At 40.2% G+C, this 20,684-nt stretch overlaps 1 protein-coding gene and 1 pseudogene across 2 annotated transcripts in view; one reads left to right on the forward strand and one right to left on the reverse strand.

Annotated features, from left to right (window-relative positions):
- Nucleotides 1-20,684, reverse strand: part of Arhgef38 (Rho guanine nucleotide exchange factor 38) — a 95,206-nt gene that overhangs the window by 18,515 nt on the left and 56,007 nt on the right. Inside the window, exons 4-9 of one of the 2 annotated variants that reach the window (XM_050165672.1) lie at nt 19,701-19,848; nt 13,569-13,586; nt 9,367-9,566; nt 7,141-7,274; nt 4,057-4,161; nt 2,576-2,689 (exon numbers count right to left, since the gene is read on the reverse strand). In XM_050165672.1, coding sequence (XP_050021629.1) covers nt 2,576-2,689; nt 4,057-4,161; nt 7,141-7,274; nt 9,367-9,566; nt 13,569-13,586; nt 19,701-19,848 — 719 coding nt within the window. Of the gene's footprint in view, nt 1-2,575; nt 2,693-4,056; nt 4,162-7,140; nt 7,275-9,366; nt 9,567-13,568; nt 13,587-19,700; nt 19,849-20,684 lie in introns of both variants that reach the window. The other variant, XM_050164895.1, reaches the window with a different exon arrangement.
- Nucleotides 11,813-13,129, forward strand: LOC126502621 (60S ribosomal protein L27-like; annotated as a pseudogene).

Raw genomic sequence — 20,684 nt, forward strand, 5'->3', positions numbered from 1 at the left:
AGGAAATTGAAGCAACGGCCTGTATTAATTAATGTAAATGATTCTGCTAACTCTGTCTGAACTCACGGGAAATCTGAAAGAGGGAACCTCATCTGTTAGTGGCACCAGCAATAACCAACACAAATTAGATTTGATTTTTAGTTTATGAAATAATCAATAGATACTAGCCCACCACTTAATGAGCCCCTGGACTAGGCAACAGATGCATTTACTGTATCTGGGATAAGTCACTGTGTTTATTACTTGCCTGGGAGCCACAGTTTGCTAATTTGATGATTATGATTATAATGTATGTCCAATGCCCATAGATATGAACTTTATTTGCCAGAGGGACAGTAGTTGGAACAGATAAGCAGGTTGTATTTTAGAATTTTGTGCTACACAGTATTTGTAGAAAAGGATCATTTATGGCTGGATAGGAATAACTTCCCTGCCTTGGGGTAAACTTTTGAGTTAATATTTCTGTTTCAAAGAGTTCAGTATGCCACTTTTCTACCATACGTTCTGGTGATTTGTTTAACTTAGCAGATGTAATATTATTTTTTCAGGGCAGACAGGACAATTTCTTCCTTCTTTCTGTCAAACTGTGGAGCATGCTTGCTAAGGGAGAAGCTACGGAGTATGTGCTCATACGATTTTGATAAATACTTATCAACTTAGTGAACTGAAATTGAGCAAACTCTAAATTGTTTTTCTAAAATGTCCTTCCTATGATTGAACCCTGAAAAAAACTCCCCAAGACCTAGTCACGTTTTCCCAATAAACCCATGGGTATAAAAACCTTTGTCTATTAATCTACCTATACATCCATCTGTCCATTCCTGAGTAACTTATGCTCTATCACTTTATTTTGGATAGTATGATATTTAGTCTTCTTACATTTTATTTATTTTTTTTACTTATTTTGTGTTCCTGCTAGAGAACATTATTTATTGTTAGAGAGTGCAAGTAGAGGTCTGAAGAAGTAGGAGTTGGTTCTTTCTGCCACATGGATCCTTAGGATCAAACCAGGATTCGGGGTTGTTACTAAGCACCTTTACCCACTGAGGCACCCCCCAGGCCTTTTAAAATAGTACAGTAATTTTCTTTTATTTTTATACATGATAATGGTAAGTTTTGATTGTTAACTTGACAGGATTTAGAACTGCCCAGGAGACCAACTTCTGGGTATGTTCATGAGGATTTGGGCACTTACCTTTAATTCCAGTTCTTGGCCAACAAAAAAAGGCTGTGCTCTGTTACATTAAAGGCCAGCCTGGTCTGCATTGCAAGTACACATCTATTTATCAAAAGGATGTAATCTCAACATTCTGTGTTATGATGCCAAAACCAGCTTATTCAGTAGTTTTGCAGTAGGATGCAGACATCCTAAGGTTTGGAAATATTTGCGAGCTCATTAGTTGAAGATTATTTTGAGGTGGAGGTGTTGCTGAGATTTTGAGCCTCATGGGCTAGGACTGCTAGAATCATCCAACACAAGATCTAGTTGGAGAGGACAGTCTGGGCCTAATTCTGACACAGCCAATACAGAAATACGGCCTATTATGCTTTCTCCAAAATATATTAAATAGTGTTATGAAATAATAACATAAGACACTAAACTGAAATTAGCATTGCCCAGAAAAGCTTACCACTTAAACTTTAGTCAAGAATGTTTTTATGCTCCCCAACATATATTTTATAGAACTCTTAAAAACAAATAGTCAATGAAGGAATATAGCACACTGGCAGAGTGCTTGCCTAGCATGTGTGAGTTTCTAAGTTCATCTCCCAGAGCTAGGAAGGAAGGAAGGAAGGAAGGAAGGAAGGAAGGAAGGAAGGAAGGAAGGAAGGAAAAGAATCTATCATGTGTAGAAAGACTATCTGACAGTTAAGTGTGTCTTTTTTCAATGGGAAGGCTTTGATGTCCAGTGCACACTGTGCTAAAAATCACAGACAGGGAGAATCTGTTCTCCTTCAGTAGCTGCTCAAGGATTTCCATCGACTCCTTTAAGTCACAGCTTGCTGAGGCAGTGGTGGTGCAAACCTTTAACTCCCAGCACTCAAAGGCAGAGGCAGGAAGATCTCTGTGAGTTCAAGGCTATCCTAGTTGGCAGAGTGAATTCCAGGACATCCAGGGCTGTATGCAGAGAAACTCTGCCTCAAAAACAAAGCGACATAAAACAAACAAATAAAAATCAAAAATCCATAGCTTTACAAACTAATATATTATTAATATCTCATACATAGACTTACACTGAACATTGTTCAAGTATCTGTTTCTTCAGACACTGACTACCCCAGAAACAGAGTATGAGATTGTGTTAAATTTTCATTATAGTACAATCCTCACTAATTGTACCACTCTAAACATAGGTAATTATTTAAAAACTCCTGTCTCAAAAAGTCCAATTTTGAGACTAGCTTTTGATTTAGTGAATATTTTGTACTAACTGTAGTGTGTGTGTGTGTGTGTGTGTGTGTGTGTGTGTGTGAGAGAGAGAGAGAGAGAGAGAGAGAGAGAGAGAGAGAGAGAGAGAATCCAGCTTTTAAACGACTGCCGTTTAGTTTGTATTTGTCTGTGTGTGTAACTTACAAAGTCTTGGCAGGGATTGGAAGCGTGGTTTTGGGGTTCCCCGCAGTTCGTCTCTCCATCCTTGTATGAGATCTCACGGAGTTCTGCCACACTCTGCGGAGGGAAGGGCATGGCCTGCTGAGACATATGATGGAAAGGGTGAGTTCTGAATGAAGTCAGCACTTTAACGTCTCCCCAGTGTGAGCTTCATCCTCGCGATGCTAAATTTCCCTGAGAGATAGAGAACATTCTGTATAATGACCATGGATGCCATCCAGTCAGGCTGCTTGCAGCCCTTGATTCCCTTCCCCTCCTCCCATCATTTCTGACAGGTTCTTGCTCTCTTGGAGTAGGAGGAGCCCATCTTAAAATTTCCTCAGCCCTTCCTCAGCCTTCAATTCTTCAGATTCTTTATTTTAAAAAGAACTCCTCTTTGATTTGATCAGCAGCTTTTCTTGGTAAATTTAATCTTATCTTTGAGGGGTAAAAAAGGCGCTCACATTTTTGTGGATTCAATCAGTGAAAACACCTGTGCATGTGCCTCGCGGCGCTCATTCCTTGGGCAGTACCTGCAGGGCTGCCATGTTCCACTGCTGTGTCCACTGCAGCCGTGTCTGGGGGCTGACTTCGCAGAGATTTGCTAACCCCATTGTGCAATGGACTCTGGGTGTGACTGTAAGGATGCATGGTCCTCATCCATCCAGAATGTGGAACCCTGTCTCCAAAGCAGTGTGCTGGGCACGTCAATTCTCTGCTGGTAGAATGTTTTGTCTAACTGTGCAAGCTCTTGGCTCTAAAACCAGATACTCAAGGGGAGAACTTCTGGGCTCATTAACTGATTTCCATGTACCTGCTAACTTCCTATCCTTCAAGTCAGAGCTGCTGTCAAGTTGTTTTCAAGGACACCGTGTCCTCCGGAAGATCCATTACAAGAAACCCTCGGCCAGCTTTTCCAACAAGTATAATTGTTCAGTTTTCCGTCTTAGGGGCTTTTAAAAGCAGAGATGCTCAAGTAGGTCGGGACAACCTCCCAAGAGGCTAGAAATATGGAGGGTGTTTTTGTGCTCTACTTCAATTGCACAACAACATTTACTTGCCATGGTTTGTGTTGTTCTCTAGTTCAATTTGTTTTCCTTTGTATGGGATTTTATCCTGATTTTATCAACTACAAAGAATTATATTGGTAAAATCAGACAACATAGTGCCTGCCTCACATACAATCTAGTGCTCACAAACTCATTTTTATTATGAAGAAGAAACTATGGGGGTTTATATTGTATGCATCTGAACAAAAGTCCACCAATACAGTGATTCAGACTGGGACAGGCTGGAGCAGGAAGCGGGCACAGACCAAGCCTTTATATGGCTTGACATATCAGATCTTTGCAGCAGCACCCCAAGTTTGATACAGTTTAGTTCAGCACACAAATGAAGAGTCACATTTCCTCACACCACCCATGGGGACTGGCGTCCTCCTGAAGCAGCATTCGCGGCTCACCCACCTCTATGTGCTGAAGGCAGGAAGAGATGTGCTTCACACAAAGCCTCAGAGTCTTCTCTAGTGACCTAAAAAGCTTTTCTTCCCTGTTAAAGGTGTTGTCTTTCACCTAAAACACACGAGAGATTACTTAGTTTCACGACTCAAATGCATTTACTATTTTTAAAATGGTACAAAATAAATACAAAGTTAAAGATGGCACAGACCACATTGACCCAGGACATGATAAAAAAAAAATCCTTTGCTGTATGAAAATATTCTGTGGTATGCTGACTTATATAACAAAACTTTCTGGATCCATATGTAGCACAAACTAATGTCCAAACAGTGTTGTAAGTCATATCATGAAGTTTGATTTGTTGTTTATTTTGTACCTTCTCATCCATGCCACAGCAGTCATCGGACTGCAAACTCCCCCTTTCGCCTCCTCCTCCTCCTCCTTCTCCTCTCCCTCCCTCCCTCACTCTCTCTCTCTCTCTCTCTCTCTCTCTCTCTCTCTCTCTCTCTCTCTCTCTCTCTCTCTCTGTACTCATGCATTAGGGGTGGGTCACATATCCATCCCTTCAAAAGAGGACATCAGGTGTCCTTCCAAGGCAGAGCTGAAACACTAGATTAAGTTGGAGGTATGGCTGCCCTGCCAGATGCTTCATTTCCCACACTCCTTTGCAGCTAGCTCTGCCTATGTAGCCGGATTTGAACAAATACAGTATGAAGGAAGTGTTGTGTTTCGTGTCTAAGTCTTGGCCTTGTGGCACCGTCTGTGGGGCTTGGAGGGAGACACAGTAAGGACCTCGTTTCAATTAACTGAAGACAGTATGGTTAAGGAAAATGCCATATGAAATTTGGCAAACTGGGTTCCTGGAAGAGTTTTTTGAAGCAGAGCCCATCTGCCCACATCTCAGGATTATTATCAGAGATAGAATAAGTGGTTACCTGACTAGTATCCTATGTTCTATTTGCTATGGTATTTTTTTTTTGCTATGTTAGGCTGTGCAGTCCTGTGTTATGCTGTGCTGTGCTTGAGGATCTCTTTTTGACAGATACATTGTCTTTGCCTTAAAGTAGCAAGCCAGAGAAACATATTTATAGATATGATCAGGATTAAAAACCAGGCAGCCTGAATTCTAGATCTATACCTGTTCATCTTTGTATTTCCAATCTCTCACACAGTGCCCAGTACACGGAAGTTCAATACATATAAGATGGATTGAATAGAATCTTCCTCCCGGGTAATAGCTTTACACCCTAACTCGACCAATATTTCACCTGAGCTGCTGACAGGTGCAAAATTGATTGATTTGAGATTTATCTCTTCTCCAGTTCAGCCTATGCAGCTGATTTTCTGATTAACAGTGAAATGCTTCATTGCTGACAGGACATCCTCTATGAAGATTAAGAGGAAAAATCTAATTAATATCCCTTCATGCTATTTTAGCTACAATTCACTTTTAGTTCACAGTTTAAAAAAAAGCTTCTGATAAATATGCGAAAGAATATAATGGTCTCCACAAAAGTCTGCCCCACATTAGAAGCTGCCTGCTCTATTCAATAGAATTGTCTTGAGTAAGAGGCAAAATCGCAAAGCATGGAAGAGAATTTCTGCACACATTTATGAATGCCTACAGGGGGCTACTGTCTCCTTGAGCTCATTTTCAAATTTGATTTTATTACTGTTGTCTTTAGTTGAAATGACCCAATTATCTATTTCCTGAGCAGTCACCATGTGCTATTAATTTCCCAAACTTCTCACAAGATAGCTGCATATGAAGCCTTTTTTTTTTTTTTTTTTTTTTTTTTTTTTTTTTTTTTTTTTTTGGTGATGGACCTGGCGAATCCCTGGAAAATTATGAGGAAATAAATACAATGATGGTAACAACTATGTACCCCACAAGTAGCAAAGTCACTGAAGCCACAAAGAAAATGAGAAGAAAAAGATGACAATATTACACCAGCGAGGATGAATTTTCTCCTTTCACCAGATCATGAATTTTCTTTCATTCTTAATATATGTACTACTGATCACTTACTTCAGATTCATTAACCCCAAAACTCCTGGGTTGTCTATATAAATATAGGGTTCTAGTTTGCACCATTGAGATAGGTGGAACTCTAGGACCTGTCTTTTGAAATTAGCTCATGCAATTTTCCTTAAGCAGATTAAAATTTAGAAGTCTTTGAAAATCCAGCTATTTATAAGAGGCTGGGCTTTGATGTGGGATGCCCTTCTGTTTATGTGTTGTTGTTGTTTGATGAATAAAACTGTGTTGGCCAATGGCTTAGCAAAGTAAAGATAGGAGGAAAATCTGAACAGAGATATATATAGAGAGAGTAGGCGGGGTTAAGGAGATGCCACGTAGCCGCTGACAGAGAAAGACGCCCCACCAGACCTTTCCATTAAGCCCCAGCCTCGTGGCAACACACAGATGAATAGAAATGGGCTAATCAAGATGTAAAAGCTAGCTACAAATATGCCTGAGTCATTGACCAAACAGTGTTGTAATTAATGCAGTTTTTGCGTGATTATTTGGGTCTGAGTAGCTCGGAAATGAAAGAGCAGTTTCTGCCTGCAGGGATTTATGTGCAAGCCATGTTAAACAGCTGAGTAAGGATCACTAAGGACCAGTCTTCCAGTATTATAATGTGCATCTAGGGCGTGTCCAGGAAGAGAAGGGGGCGGGGCAAGAACACCAAAACCATCACAATGAATTGTGCATATAAAAAACACCACTTTGTTTTTAGATGAAATAAAGAGAATCCCAGAGGCACAGAAAAACTTTAAAGCAGAAATAAAACAGAGATGGGGGAAGAGGTGGCCTTGAAGAGAGAGAGAGAGATTGTGAGCCTCTGACATCAGGTCTCCTGTGGCTTTGTCATAGCCTGTCCTGCGTTCTCATCTCTCTCTGCCTTCCCCGTGGAAACTGAGGTAGTGCTGAAACCACCAGACCCCCTCCCCCAAAGGAAGAGCTTGGGGCACTACCTTGATTCTGTGTTCTAGACATAGTCACAAAAAGAGCAAAGCCAAGGCCCCCACGAGTGGCAGTGTTAATGATCCCTGAGGAAACGTAGGTGGTCCAAGAAGAAAAATTACCTGTGACTCTCCTCTGGTCAGGATCTTGAGATGATTTGTGACTCTTTTTGACTTCTTGCTGATTGAATGAATATTCAGTTTAGATAGTTTGTCTTTGAGTGATTCGTCCTCGTCATTCTTCTTATATTTCAGAACTGAAAGGGAAGAACGCAGGGATACATCCGAGTGTGTGCAGCCAGATTCCACACTCCCCTAGAGTTTTTCAGGCCAATATTTATATTGAGGACAGGACTTAACCCTTTTCTGCAGGGGCCATTACCCCATTACCCCATTATCCTATTACCCCATTGTCTAGTCTGTCCAAAGTACCTCACCCAGTGATTTTCAGAAAGTCAGCTATTCAAGGACATGGCTACTCAAACCTACTCAAGGTCGGGTTAATTTACTTCTCATATTAAAGAAATGCCTGGATGAGGGAAGAGGTTGAATTTTACCCTCTGTACAAGAGAGGGAAGAAAAGAAAATTCCTTGTACTAGAAGAAAAGAAAGCATCCACTCTGTGATGGTGGGTATTATCAGGGAGTCTCTGGAAAAGGGAATCAGGTCCAAACCAATGAAAAGACAGCTGAACCTATCACACATAAGCCTCAAATCCTAGGTTTGCTTTTCAAGCACTCTGTGATTTGGGGCCAGGTGAGAATCACTCTGAGTTTTACCTCTCTTTGAAATAACTGTTAGCCCAGGTTTTATTCCAAATGTTTGATACAGTCACTGTTGGGAAGGGCGTAGTTCAGTCATAGGCACTGTTGATGAGGGTGCAGACAATGGTGCATGTTGAGTTAGACAAGATGAAGTATTTACTGTTTCAAGCTTGTCAGGAATGGTACTGTACCGAACATAGAAAACTCAAGACTGAGCCAAGTATAGCGGCACACGCCTGCAATCCAGACATTTGGAATGTGGAGTAAGGAGGATTATTTCAGGCCAGCCTCATCTATGTAATGAGTTTGAATCTAGCCTGAGCTACATGAAATCATGCTTCTTAAAATAAAACATCTTTCAAAACATTTTTGTTATTAAACCAGTTGATACAGCATTTTATGTCATTGCTTTTTAATCTTCTCATCATATCACAGAGCATTACATAGTTTATTATTTATTACTGGATCATTAAAACAATTTTTGATCAGTTTCCTACTTTTTGTCCAAGATCACGTATAGTAGTGTTTTGACTAGTACTGGCTAGTGACGCCCGTTTTCTGGCTCGCGAATTGAGCATATCACATCATTGTGATTTTAATTTTCATCCCCCCAGTTACTAGCAAAGCTTCCTGGGAATTGTTCTTTTTATTGACTTTTTACTAGAATATTCTTATTACTAAAATAATTATAACAATAATACATTCTAGGCAGCCATCCTATGTGTGCAGTCTTTTCATTTTTCTTGTGTTATCTTTTACTCGATTGCTTTGGTATTCTGTTCTTTACTGTTTTAATTTGCCAAAACAAATATTTTGCTTTTTACTTATTGGAAAACAAAACCAATCAAAGAAAATGAACTCATTGCACTATTTATTTTTAAATTCCTGCCATTATTTAAGCGTTGAGTTCAAGTCATATTAGAAACACAAACTTAGATAAGAGCTCTTTGTAACACTAATACCATGAGAAGATGAAGGCCTGTTATTCCTGGGACATAGGGTCTATAGAATTAGCACTCCTATATTATAACCTACACTTGACATTAGGTATTAATTGCAATATCTTAGCTTAAAACAGTTAAGAATCATTTGTTAATCATAGAAACAAATAACTCTGTGCCCCTGTGACCCCCAATCTTCATTCCTGTGTTTCAGGATCAAATGAGTCTAAAGTCCCAGATAGAACCCTTCACATGGACCTGTACCCTGACCAGCCCATTTCTGGGCTAGCCTCCCAGAGCTGCAGATCCCAGGCTTTATTCCCTCCTTACTCTACAGACATTGAGCGGCAGGAGGATGGTCTGTCCATATTGTACCACCGAGAAAACAGTGGTCAGCGGCGAGTGAACACTTGAACTCACCCGTTGGATTTGTTTTTTTTTAATGACGAGTTTTGTATATATTTTATGGTCTTTTTTTCTCCTAGCTATTCAGGTAAACTTGTATGTTCCTCGTGTCCTCTGACTGTAGATTTCAAACCATCATGTTCACTATGACTGCTGCGTAACTGGGACACTGTGACTGTCACACACAGATGGAACCCTCCAATCCTGGGGACCAATCAGTCTGTCATGCATTTACCTACCTAGGTCTTTCCTTCTTTTCAGCTCATTGATGTTAACGTTAATGTCCTTGACAGCAGCGAAGGCTTCCTCCAGGGCTCTGTAGTCAGGGTGGGAGGGAGGTGTTGAGTTCCGAAGTTCACAAAGTAACAGGGGGTATTTCATCACGCGCTGAATAGGTTTGATCATCAAAGAGCCCATGTCCAGCAAGTTTGGTTTGCCTCTACGACAGACATCATGATACCCATTTTACATTCATTTACTAACTTTGTTTCTCATTTTCTGATTTAAAGAAAAATAATTGCTCCTAAAACAGTTTTGCTCCCTTGAACTATATAAAATTTTCCAAATGGAAACAAGAGCTGAAAAAAAAAAAAGGCAAAAAGAAGCAAGGCTGAAAGACCCCACTAACTAAACAAAAACCTAAAAGAAAACATACAGGTTTATACCAAACAGCACCCAAGTTTAGCTTTACTTTCAGGTCAGTATATACACAAGGCTTTAATCCCAGTTTCAGAACGTGTCTTCCCATGACAACCAAGTAAAATGGAATTCCCCCATGGTGTTTTTGTTATTACTAGTGAGCAATATAAATTCATTATATAAATTCACATTCAAATATGTAACTGGAAGAACACTGTCAAAACTCAACACTGTCCTCTTTTCTAACAAGCTGAAAAGCTGCTCACGCAGGGGTCCTGCCACAGACTCCAGAAGAAATTTGTAACAAAGGAAATGACCCAAACTTCCCTAATTGCCACACACGTGATGGCTTCCTCAGCCCTTTTCCCTTTCTCACAGGTGAGATGTCACCAACAGCTCTTTGTATCAATCAGAACACACGCGTGGCACTTCCATATGTGCTTCTGAGACAGAGTGTGAGCCTTCCCACTGGCCTGGCTTGTGTAGGAGAAAGAAGCCCCAAGTTCTGTCAAGTCGCCATCCAAACTACTGTCACTGACCAGCAGTGGCTTCTAAAAATCAATCCAGGAAATGGTAAATTATAGACAGAAAGTGATGACATTGTTTAAATCCCAACAGATGGGTTTTTTATACCCATACTTTAACATAATTTGAAAAAAGAGAAGTAAAAATGTTAAAAAATGGTCTAGTGGCATCTTAGAAACCATCTAGTTCAATTCTTCATTTGACAAATGAGAAACCAATTGTCATGTGTACATGCACATACACCCATACACAACATGTGCACTCACACACACACCAATCTTTATTCCATCTATCTCCCTGTTTTGTGTTCATCTCCCCTAGAACTGTCTGTAATCATTTCATTTCCCAATTTCCCAGTTTGTGACCAATTTCTCTGTCACCACTGCATCTCTCACCCTGATCACATTTTATCAGTGCACATATTTAGGCTGAAAAATCACCGAGTTTTCAGGCTTTCTGTCATGGTCTTTTATTTTCTATTGAAAATCCCCTCTCCCCAAATTTCAAAATGGATAAACAAATAAATGACTACGGGCAGAGTTTACTTATATCTTGAAAAGCATTACACTGACCTGACAGATAAAAAAACGAAACCAACGGAAACATTTATTAAAGGAAAACTAGAGCGAACGCTACATGTTTGTAATAAAGAAATAGAAAGATAAAGGCAAAGAGAGAGAAGGATCAAGAGACAGAAAGAGAGCTCAGGAATGGGAGGAAGGAGACATTGTCGGGTTCCAGGAGAACTGAATGGAGCAGATGAGAAATGATCAATTATATTGAAAACCCAACTAAAAGCATTTTGATTGATGGGATGCCAGAAGCTGGCAGCATTTTTTTAATGTCTCAAAGCAGGGATTATGCCTTAATGATAGTTTATACTCCTATGGAGACAATCCAATGGGACAAGCAAGAAGTCAGGAACGACATCTAAGTGACTATAGTCACAATTTCTAGTGAGTTTATTCTTTGATTACCACCAAACATTAATTCAATCATTCAAAAGCTACTGAAAATACCTTCCAAAGTAAGTAGTCAAATACTTAAAAAAAAAAGCTGGTAGATCATTTATTTTGAGTCATCTCTGTGTATATGTATATATGCAAGTTTTTAAAACCAGAACAACAACAAAAAACCCTCAAAAAACAAAGAGCGAAAAGCACAGACGTGTTAACCGGCGCAGCTGCTTCTGTGAGCTGCCCTTCTTCCTCCTGTATCTAGATAGTCACACGCCAATCAGGTCCGTGATTGAGTTCAGGTGTTATCACTACTTCTTTTTTCTATCAGTCTTTAGCACCAATCTTCTAGCGCCTCTATTTTACGATTCAAGTGATGATTAGAAATGATTATTGTTTTTTAGAAAACCATCATAAATGCAAATCTGAGAAATGACTGACACAAGGAGAGATTTCCCAGGTACTCTTGTCTTCAGATATAGTTATTTTCAGTTGCCCAGGCAACGATCAATAGTGTCCTGGTATCTGCACCAGACAGACTCCACCTTGGGAGACACGTTAGAGGATGTGTTGTAAGATAACAGCACGCCAGGCACTCGACGTCACAAAGTTCGCTGCCGCGTCTAATCCCTCCCAGGGAGATTGCCTTTTGATAATGGTGAAGGCAGAAGAGTCCCGTGCCAGCCACTTGTCACCTGCTGCCCATAGTAAGGAACCCAGTGTGTAACAGTGCTCCACAGTATTGTACAGAAACTGGACGCCATGACTAACATATAGCACTGTTTCGGCTTCCTCTTGAATCACAATTTTTTTGGCAAGTGTTTAGAGCCAGACCCAGCTACATTAATCTCATCACACACTATTACCGGGGCTTTACCAGGTCAAGGAAACACAGTTAGCTTTGCTTTAGTGCTATCTAGTTTTGCTGCAAGGCTTTTTCAATAAAATGGAGGAAAAGTAATATTTAGACAATGTAAAATCTATGGTAGAAAACAGGAAAAATATTCCATATGAAATATGCCTGTATGTTCTAATCAGAGGGAGAATAGAGGGAAAAATACAATTGATGACCAGCTATAATTTTTTGAATTTCTTCTATTTTATGGCCATAAGTATACTAAATTTTATATTTATTTTATAGTATCCATAAAATGGTCCTTTAAAAATTTAATCTCTTTATGGAACTTTTAAGTCCAATAATAAAGACCAATGTCTTTATTACATAACAAATAGCATTTGCTATAAAATATAGACCTCAAAATAAATGCACAACTATTAAGTTTTAGAAGAATAAAGGAGGAAAATGAATTATAACTCATGTAGATGAATAAAGAAGCAGTAACTATGGAAAGACCATACTTAATTATTCAGGAAAATTTACCATTAACAGCTTCTTAGCAACTAAGGAAGTAGGGATAAAAAAATGTAAGAGCTGGGGTACCGTTTGCTGGCTGCCAAAAGGGGTAAATTCACGAAACCCGAGAAAGTGGCGCCGCTCTTGGCTAGACCTACTCTGGGCACAAAGCCATCATCATGAAGAATATTGATATGGCAACTCAGACCATCCTCACAGCCATTTCTTGGTGGCTGGAATTGACCATTATCCCCAAAAAGTGACAGCTGCCACAAGCAAGAAGAAAATCGCCAAGAGGTCAAAGATCAAGTCCATTGTGAAAGATTATAAGTACGGTCACCACAGGGCCCTCTGTGGACATCCCCATGGATAAAACTATTGTCAATGGGATGTTTTAGAGGCCCAGCTCTGACACACAAGGCCAGGCGCAAAGCCAACTTCAAGTGTGAGGAACAACACACGACAGGGAAGAACAAATCCATCCAAGGCAGGGAAGAACAAACAGTTTTCCAAAAGCTTCACTTTTAGGTATATTTTACTTTCATCATTAAAATAAATAAATTTAGAAAATAAAATGAATGTTAAGCGGTACAAACCTAGCAGGGCAGCTCTATGTATGAAGCTCGTGGTAACTGCGACTGCGTGCACAAGCCCTGTGCAAGCTCGACAGACTAGACAGGAAGTCCCACCCTTAGCCAAGGAGAGATTGACAAGTGATAGGTACTGGAGAGGAAGCGTCGGTATTCTTTTAAAAATGTTGCCTCTGGAAAGCCACACACCCAGGAGGACAGGGGCAGCACAAATTGCACTTGGTGGGTAGAAAAAGAAGACAGGAAGTTGAGTGGAGGGGGAAGTGGAATTGGGAGGATCTGGGGGAGGGGGTGAATATGATCAGCATGTATTGTATGAAATTCTCAAAGAACGAATTAAACTAAAAATTAAAAATCTTTAAAAATGAAGTACTTACTCTTGCATATATATATTCCTGTGAAAGAATGAGAAAAAGTAAATTAATACTAATTCACACACATGGGATAATATACAACATTTCAAATATTTTCAATTTTCAAATAAAGTGGTATGTGAGTTTCATGATTGCCCCATGGAATCAAGTGTCTCTAATTAGAAATGTGTTCTAAAATGACACTTTAATATAGCTACTGTTCTTAATACCACATAAAAGTTCAAACTAGTGATTTCGTTAATATATTTTAACAATTTAAAAATATACTGAAATTCATTTAAGTTTACATTTTGGAAGAAATACATCGAATGCAATCAAAGTAATGCTTAAACTAACTCATATAATAATGTTATTAAATATTCTATAATCTCTCTATGTAGTTGCAGGAAGATAATTTTTTAGAAAGGATCTCACCTGGTATCCTCAGCTAACCTTAAACCTACACAGACACGGTTGACCTCAAACTGACAATCTTCCTGCATCAGCCACGCTAGAGCTGGGATTAAAGTATCCCCCACTGCGGTTGGTTTACGCATAGTATTGACAGGTCAACAAGAATTCTCAGACAGCCTTCATGCAGGCCTTGCTAGCTTTGGTGGCTGCTGTTTGCTTCTGTAGAACAAGTGCTTCCATGGAAAAGCGCATGGTCTGTGTCTCCTTTTACATCTCCCTGCCCAATTTCCTAGTGCTCATTTCTCCCAGGGTGCTATGGCAACCGCAGACTTCTGGCTCCTAGTAAAGTCAGGCAGGCATGCAGCAGCCTCCAGGAATTTGAGCCTACCATTTCTTCTGTGCAGAGTGCTCTCCCTCTAGATCCCTATATATCTCACTCCTTCCTCCCTTTCAGGCCTTTGCTCAGATGTCCCTTCCTTGAAAAGCCTTCCCCATCACCCTTTGCAAATATCACCCTGCTTCGCAGCATCCTGCCTCTCCCTAGTCCCTGCTTTTCCTTCTCTTCCTAAGAGTTGCTAATGTTCCGTACTATATACCACACTTCTTTCGTGTGTGGCTGGTCTCTCCAACTCAAGCAAGGGTAGGTTACACGATTTGTTTATTTCTATGACACCAATCTAAAAAGGGACTGGTAAGGGTTAGGGGCTCGAAGCATGTATCAAACTAACTAGTCATGAAAAACAATGAAAATTAGTCAACACAAATTTAAGACACAAAAGAGATGGAAGTTTCCTCCTAAATGTGACTTATATCAATTATAAAATAACACAATAGTTTTTATTATATGACTCATTGCCTCTCTTTGCTTTTCAATCTTTTTTAATTCAATGAATATTTATAATATAAAAATCACATGGCTATGTTTTTGTTAGTTTGTTTGAGACAATGTATTCCTGGTGATCCTGGAACTTGCTATTTAGTCCACCTTGGGCTTGAACTCATAGAGTCTCCTTCCTCTGGCTCCTGAGCTCTGGATTAAAGATATGCCATGCCTGACTTTTTTATGTTCAGTGATTGAGAGAAAAATTCAATGATAAAAGATAATGCTAAGCTGGATTGAATAAGTCAAAAATGTTCTGGTTTTCCATACATGTGCAAGTCAGGTACTTGTATGTAAAGCAACTACCTTCTCAGTCCCCAGACCTGTATGTGTAAATGGATCCCTAGACTTCTTGGAATAGCTGGATTTTGCTAAGTCCAAAACCTCCAAATGGGAATCAAAGACAAAATTACACTGCCTTTAAAATCGATACCTGTTATAAGTCTAGGAAATTATGGATTGACATTTAAAAGTTCTGTAGTGAAAGAAATTGTCTCTCTGAGGTCCCGGGATTCTATCCATTTCTTTTATGCTCACATTCTTCCAATCATTTATTTATTTCTCTAGTGGAGAATCTCATTTGTTCTAGGATTTGGTGTGTGTGTTTTTTGAAGATCATATATTATAACATTAGTAAAATATATATAAAAAATAAAACCATAATTTTCCATTGGAACATTACTTCCTAAACGAGATTGAAGGAAACCATTTTGTTTTGAAGCCCTGGAAAAGAAATAGAGCTCTTTTTTCTTTCTATTTTATTTACTTCAACAACAAAACCTAAAATTATAATAAAACTAAGCATGTGTTTAACATGATAACCACTCTCTTATAAAGGAACCTGACTTTTTTCTTATAGAGGAAGCCATACTCTGTAAGTGGGGGTGGGGGCTGCATTATAACGTCCCTTGATTTTCTCACCGCTAAAGAAGAAACATTCCTTTCCCACAATAGATTTTGAAACTTTCCAGAAGGTGATTCTAGCTGAGGACGATCTGGGAAGAAGTTAAGCAGTGTTCATTTAGCCTTTTATGGGATAAAATAATTAGCTCCCTCTCCTGCTGGGCTCATTATAATGTGACTCACAAATGAAAGGTTTTATGTGGCTATTCCTTAAATATTATAGTCTGTTTCCAAACAATGTCATACTGCAAGGACCTGAAGGAATTTCCAGAGGTGGTTTTGATTTTTACCCGGGACTCTGTTTAGAATAAAAAAAACACAAGGTGCTAGGAAACAGCCCCTTAGACAGTGCAGGGCATGAGCCTTTTGCTGCTTCTCCAAGTGAGAAAGCCACAGAGTCACGTGACCAGGCTGCCTGGATGAGTGAAAGGCAAATGCTCTTTCTCCTGAGGATGGGACCTTTGTTAGCAAAAGGATAAATACAGGTTAATTAATAACGTTAAGACATGAGGCATGGGGCTTGGAGTGCGACTCCAGTCACCAAAGCAAGCAAGCAAACAAACGAAAAACTCAGAAAAGCCCTTTTGTTTTTATTTTATTACAAAATAAACCAATCTTTTGAGGCCACTGACCTGTAAGAGACACTAGTAATATTTCTAACCGGAAAAACTGAGAGAGGAGGCCGCAGACAGGCTGTTCTAACTAGACCTATGCTTGCTGAATGCCTGTCTACCCCTTACTTCTCCACATAGTTCAGAACTCATAAATAACTCCAGAGGCTAAGCAACGAGCTCCTCCATAAACACAGATGTAGTCAGGCAATATTGCAGGCAATCCTAGAGGTCACTTGCCCCACTCAGCTAAACATTCCTGGCTGAGTAAAGAGAGCTTTGTAAATGTCCAGTTTCTAGGCTGCAGGTACGGGTGCACACTGCATTTCTGGAAAATTTCAGTTTTGAAAAAATACTTGTTCTATGTATATGAGCATTTTGCCTCCTGTATGTATGTGTAGCACGTGACTATGAATGTCAGGTGCCCAAAGAAGTCAGAAGAGGGCATCAGAGTCCTTGGCACTGGAGTTACAGATGGTTGGGAGTCACCACATAAAGGCTAGGCAACACCAGCAGGACCTCTGTAAGAGCAGCCAGCGTTGGTAAACAAGGAACCATCCTTCCCCACCCTCTGCTAAAAGTCCCTCACTTTTTAACACACATTCCTGGTATATCAGGCACTGGAGAACTGACCCACTAGGAAATACTATCCTAACACTTCAAAACGAATTGTCTGGATGCAAATATAATTTTCTCTTTTGAATGACAGTGGGCTTCAAAGAATAACCAAGGTCCCTAAGCTTGAATTATCATACAGGATGAGGTACTATCTCTGCCTTCCTGTTGGAGGTTAGTCTCGAATTAAACCTACAGAGATACCTTCTGGTGTGTTAAATGAACTTTGTATTGCTGGCAAGCTTTCCAGACAGTTTTATCTACGACTAGAGTTTTTGTTCCTGGAGGGCAAGAACCATGCTTATATATGAAAAGTATTTTCAACATTATCTAGTACTCTCAATAAATATTTATGAGGCCCTCAATAAACATATCTTAATTTTGGCTAAAATGTAACCTAAGTCGTTTTAAAATCCACTTTAGCTTCCAAGGCATGGAGCCACCTCTCGTGTGGATATTTTGCTTCAAACCAACTCATTCCAGTGTCCCTTGCACTGCTGAAAATGGAGGCCAGAGCTAACGTTCATCAGGAACGGCGGCCGCTCCTTTATTTAGCCAGTAGGAAAAGGCAGGGCGACAGTAATAGCTTTGACTGATTACTTGGCAAGGGAAACCAAGCCCCGAGGGTGTTCAGGACTCTCTCTGGCCTATAAACCTGTTTGAAAACCTGTTTCTCAGAATTTAAAGCTTGGCTCGGCTGAGGTCGCTGGTACAGTGATGTCAGTAGCGCCACTGTACTCAGCCTCCAGGCAGACCCGCGCCATTCATCATTAACTTTATTTTCATGGAATGGCAACTTCGGGGAAAATAGCTGCCGCTTAAGCTGCTTTATTTTGATTTCCTCCCCCTAAAGAAATAGTTCTGCCAATATTGTTTCATTTGGATTTTGTGCCTTTCGGTGGGCGAGATTATTTCTAAAAGTCAGAATAGTCTGAATACACAGAATTGGGCACAACATGGGACAGTATTTTTGAAGCTTAAAAAAACAAAAGAAGTCATTTAGGTCTGAAAGTAAATTTGAGATTCCACAATTACCCCTACTCTTTAGCTGCTTTGAAAGGAAATGGTATTGAGCTGGGCTGCACAGAGACTACTGTAGTGGGCTCTGTTCTCTTAGGAATCAAAATTTATTGCAGGGCACACTAATGTTTATCCTCACCCAAGGAGCTTAGAGAAGCAGTCAGGAGGACCAGGGGCCCAAACTGGCTAGCTCCATTTCCAGGTCCTTTGGGCCCTGGAATTAGATGTGCAGGGCAATAGGAGGAGCCATTTCTTCATGTGTCATGTGATTAACATTATTTCTAGACCCTGAAGGAAAGGGACTGAAGAGCCGCAGGGATTGTGAGAAGGTGTCTTGTATGCAGGACGTCACCATCTGACATGAGGATAAAACATCTGTCCATGCAGAGAGCGTGTTCTTCATCTATGAACTTAGTTAAGCAAATACAATTATTTTACACTTTAATTTTTCTTCCCGCTGACCTGCTGGCGTTGGCCTACACTGAAATAGCAAACACCAAGCAGCAAGCAGAACTGCTTACCCCCCACACGTGGGTCATCTGAGCAGGTCAGTCTCCTTGTGGAGTATCAAGTTTTATTTTTGCTTGGTCAGCACCAAGGTGTATACACACGGCAGCACAAGCCTTCCAGAATGGTTCACTTTTTTTCCCCTCTCAAGTTATGGAAAAATGTGAAAGGCCTGCAATTTTTGGCCAGTAGGGGGCAATAGAGCTGAATTTAATCAGTTTTTTTTTTTTTTTTTTTTTTTTTTTTTTTTTTAATTTGAAGCCATGGAAACCAAATTAAACTCATTTCAGTTCCAACTGGAGCCTGGAGTGTCGTCCTCCAGTGTGACTTCATTTAGTCTCCCCACTGCACCCCAAAGCTGCACAAACTTATCCTGTAAAAGGAGGACTCCCCCCTTGCCCTCACCCAATAGAACACATGAAGGTGTGTTGGAGGTTCAGACAGTCACTTGGCTTCACACTTCCACTCCCTCAAGCTGGCTAACCCCTGACTGGGTGCCGCTCGTTCAGCAGTAGACCACCCTCAAGAATGAAGGGTCCATAGGAGAACTTGACAGGATGAGGAAAAGGGGAGTGAGCTTAGCTTTAAATATGACTCCAGTTTCATCTAAAAGGTCAGAGCAAACGCAGCCTCACAGCCCCTACTTACAAAGATAAGATAAAATCTGTGCTTACTAATTGTTTGGAGAATAGAAAGAGCTTTAAAGAAAAACTCTTATTAACTTCCGTAGCAGCACTACCGCCCCCTCACGTGTTATGAGTGAGGAAGGCAGAATGTTTAATTGTCCTGAAGCTAACTTTCACCTGGCCTTAATCATCCTCACACTCTCCCCACAGTGAACGGGGGCAACAAGAAGGACTATTCAGGAATAATGTAATCAACTCACTGCCCATTGGCCTTTGAGAATGCATAAATAGAGCCTACCTTCCATTTCTTATTTATTTTATTATTACTGTTCGACAATGTTGCATTTCCCCCATATCTACAAAGGCCTTGAATCTTTGTCTGACTTGTTGATTTTGGTCATCTTCTTGGGGAGCAGCAAAAGTCATTCCGGGCTTGTAGCACGTTGACTTTTTATAAAGCAGCTGTCACAGCAAGCCCTGTGAAATGCTGGCTGTAGGTGACCTTCCGTATCTGTCCACTGTAAATGGCCCCTGCTAAGCAACCAGAGTAGATAGGAATCTCCATTTGAAAAGGCCTTACTTTAAGGACTGGATACAGTGGTTCAAATGTTGCTTCAGCTCTTCTTCCTTTTCGTAGGACTCCAGTACACTGTGGGCCTCATCGTGATGGTAGCAGTAGATTTTATAAACATCCTCCAGTGGTCCTTTGATCTGCAAGAATACCTCTCCTGAGCAGACACAAAGCAAAGACAAAATGATCTCATCAGCCCAAAGTGACATTTCATTGGCTAGTTCTCAGTGCTGACTATTGGAAAGTTAGGTCTATCCCACCGGATCCCCAGATTGTTTGGAAGGGATGTGAGACACTGAGCGGATAGTTCTCCTTTCCTTTTCTTCCTTGCCCTTTCTCCTCCTTCCTTCCATGCCTTCCTCCCTCTCCTTTCTTCCTTTTATAAAACAAATAAAGAGCTTGACAGGTTGGTGCACAGGATCACAGTGAGAGCAGACTAGATTAGAGAGATATGCCCGTGTTTAAATCAAGTTATCCTACTGACTGGCTTTGAGATTTAAGAAAAGGGTTTTAATTCCATGACTCTGTTGCCTTGTGTATAAATTACTAGCTACAACAGATTCAATTTCATAGAGATATCATTACAATTAAGAGAGGTAGTATGTACAAAACTCAAAGTAGAGTGCACACAAAATAGATGTTCCAAATGGGAAAAAGATATTGTTGACTTATTAAAATTATAGGAGACAAAACAAGATATAAGGTATGCGGTTTTATTGCTATTTAGTCTACTAGCAATATTTCCTAAGGTTTTTGGGAAGGTAAGCAGTAGGATTTAGAGAAAAAACAAAAACAAAAAACAAGATACAACAATAATCAAAGTAAAAGAGTGGGTGGGGAAAAGATTCAAGAGTTGAGAGTGCTTGCTGCTCTTCCTGAAGACCTGGGTTTGGTTCTCAACACCTACATCAGATGGCTGTCAACCACCTCAAACCCCAGGTCAGGGTGTCCAATGCCTTCTTCTGACCTTCCAGGAACTGGCACCAGCAAACA

Source organism: Alexandromys fortis, unplaced genomic scaffold (assembly GCF_014885135.2).
Source record: "Alexandromys fortis isolate MF-2015 unplaced genomic scaffold, M_Fortis_MF-2015_v1.1 scaffold_19, whole genome shotgun sequence".
Lineage (NCBI taxonomy): Eukaryota > Metazoa > Chordata > Mammalia > Rodentia > Cricetidae > Alexandromys > Alexandromys fortis.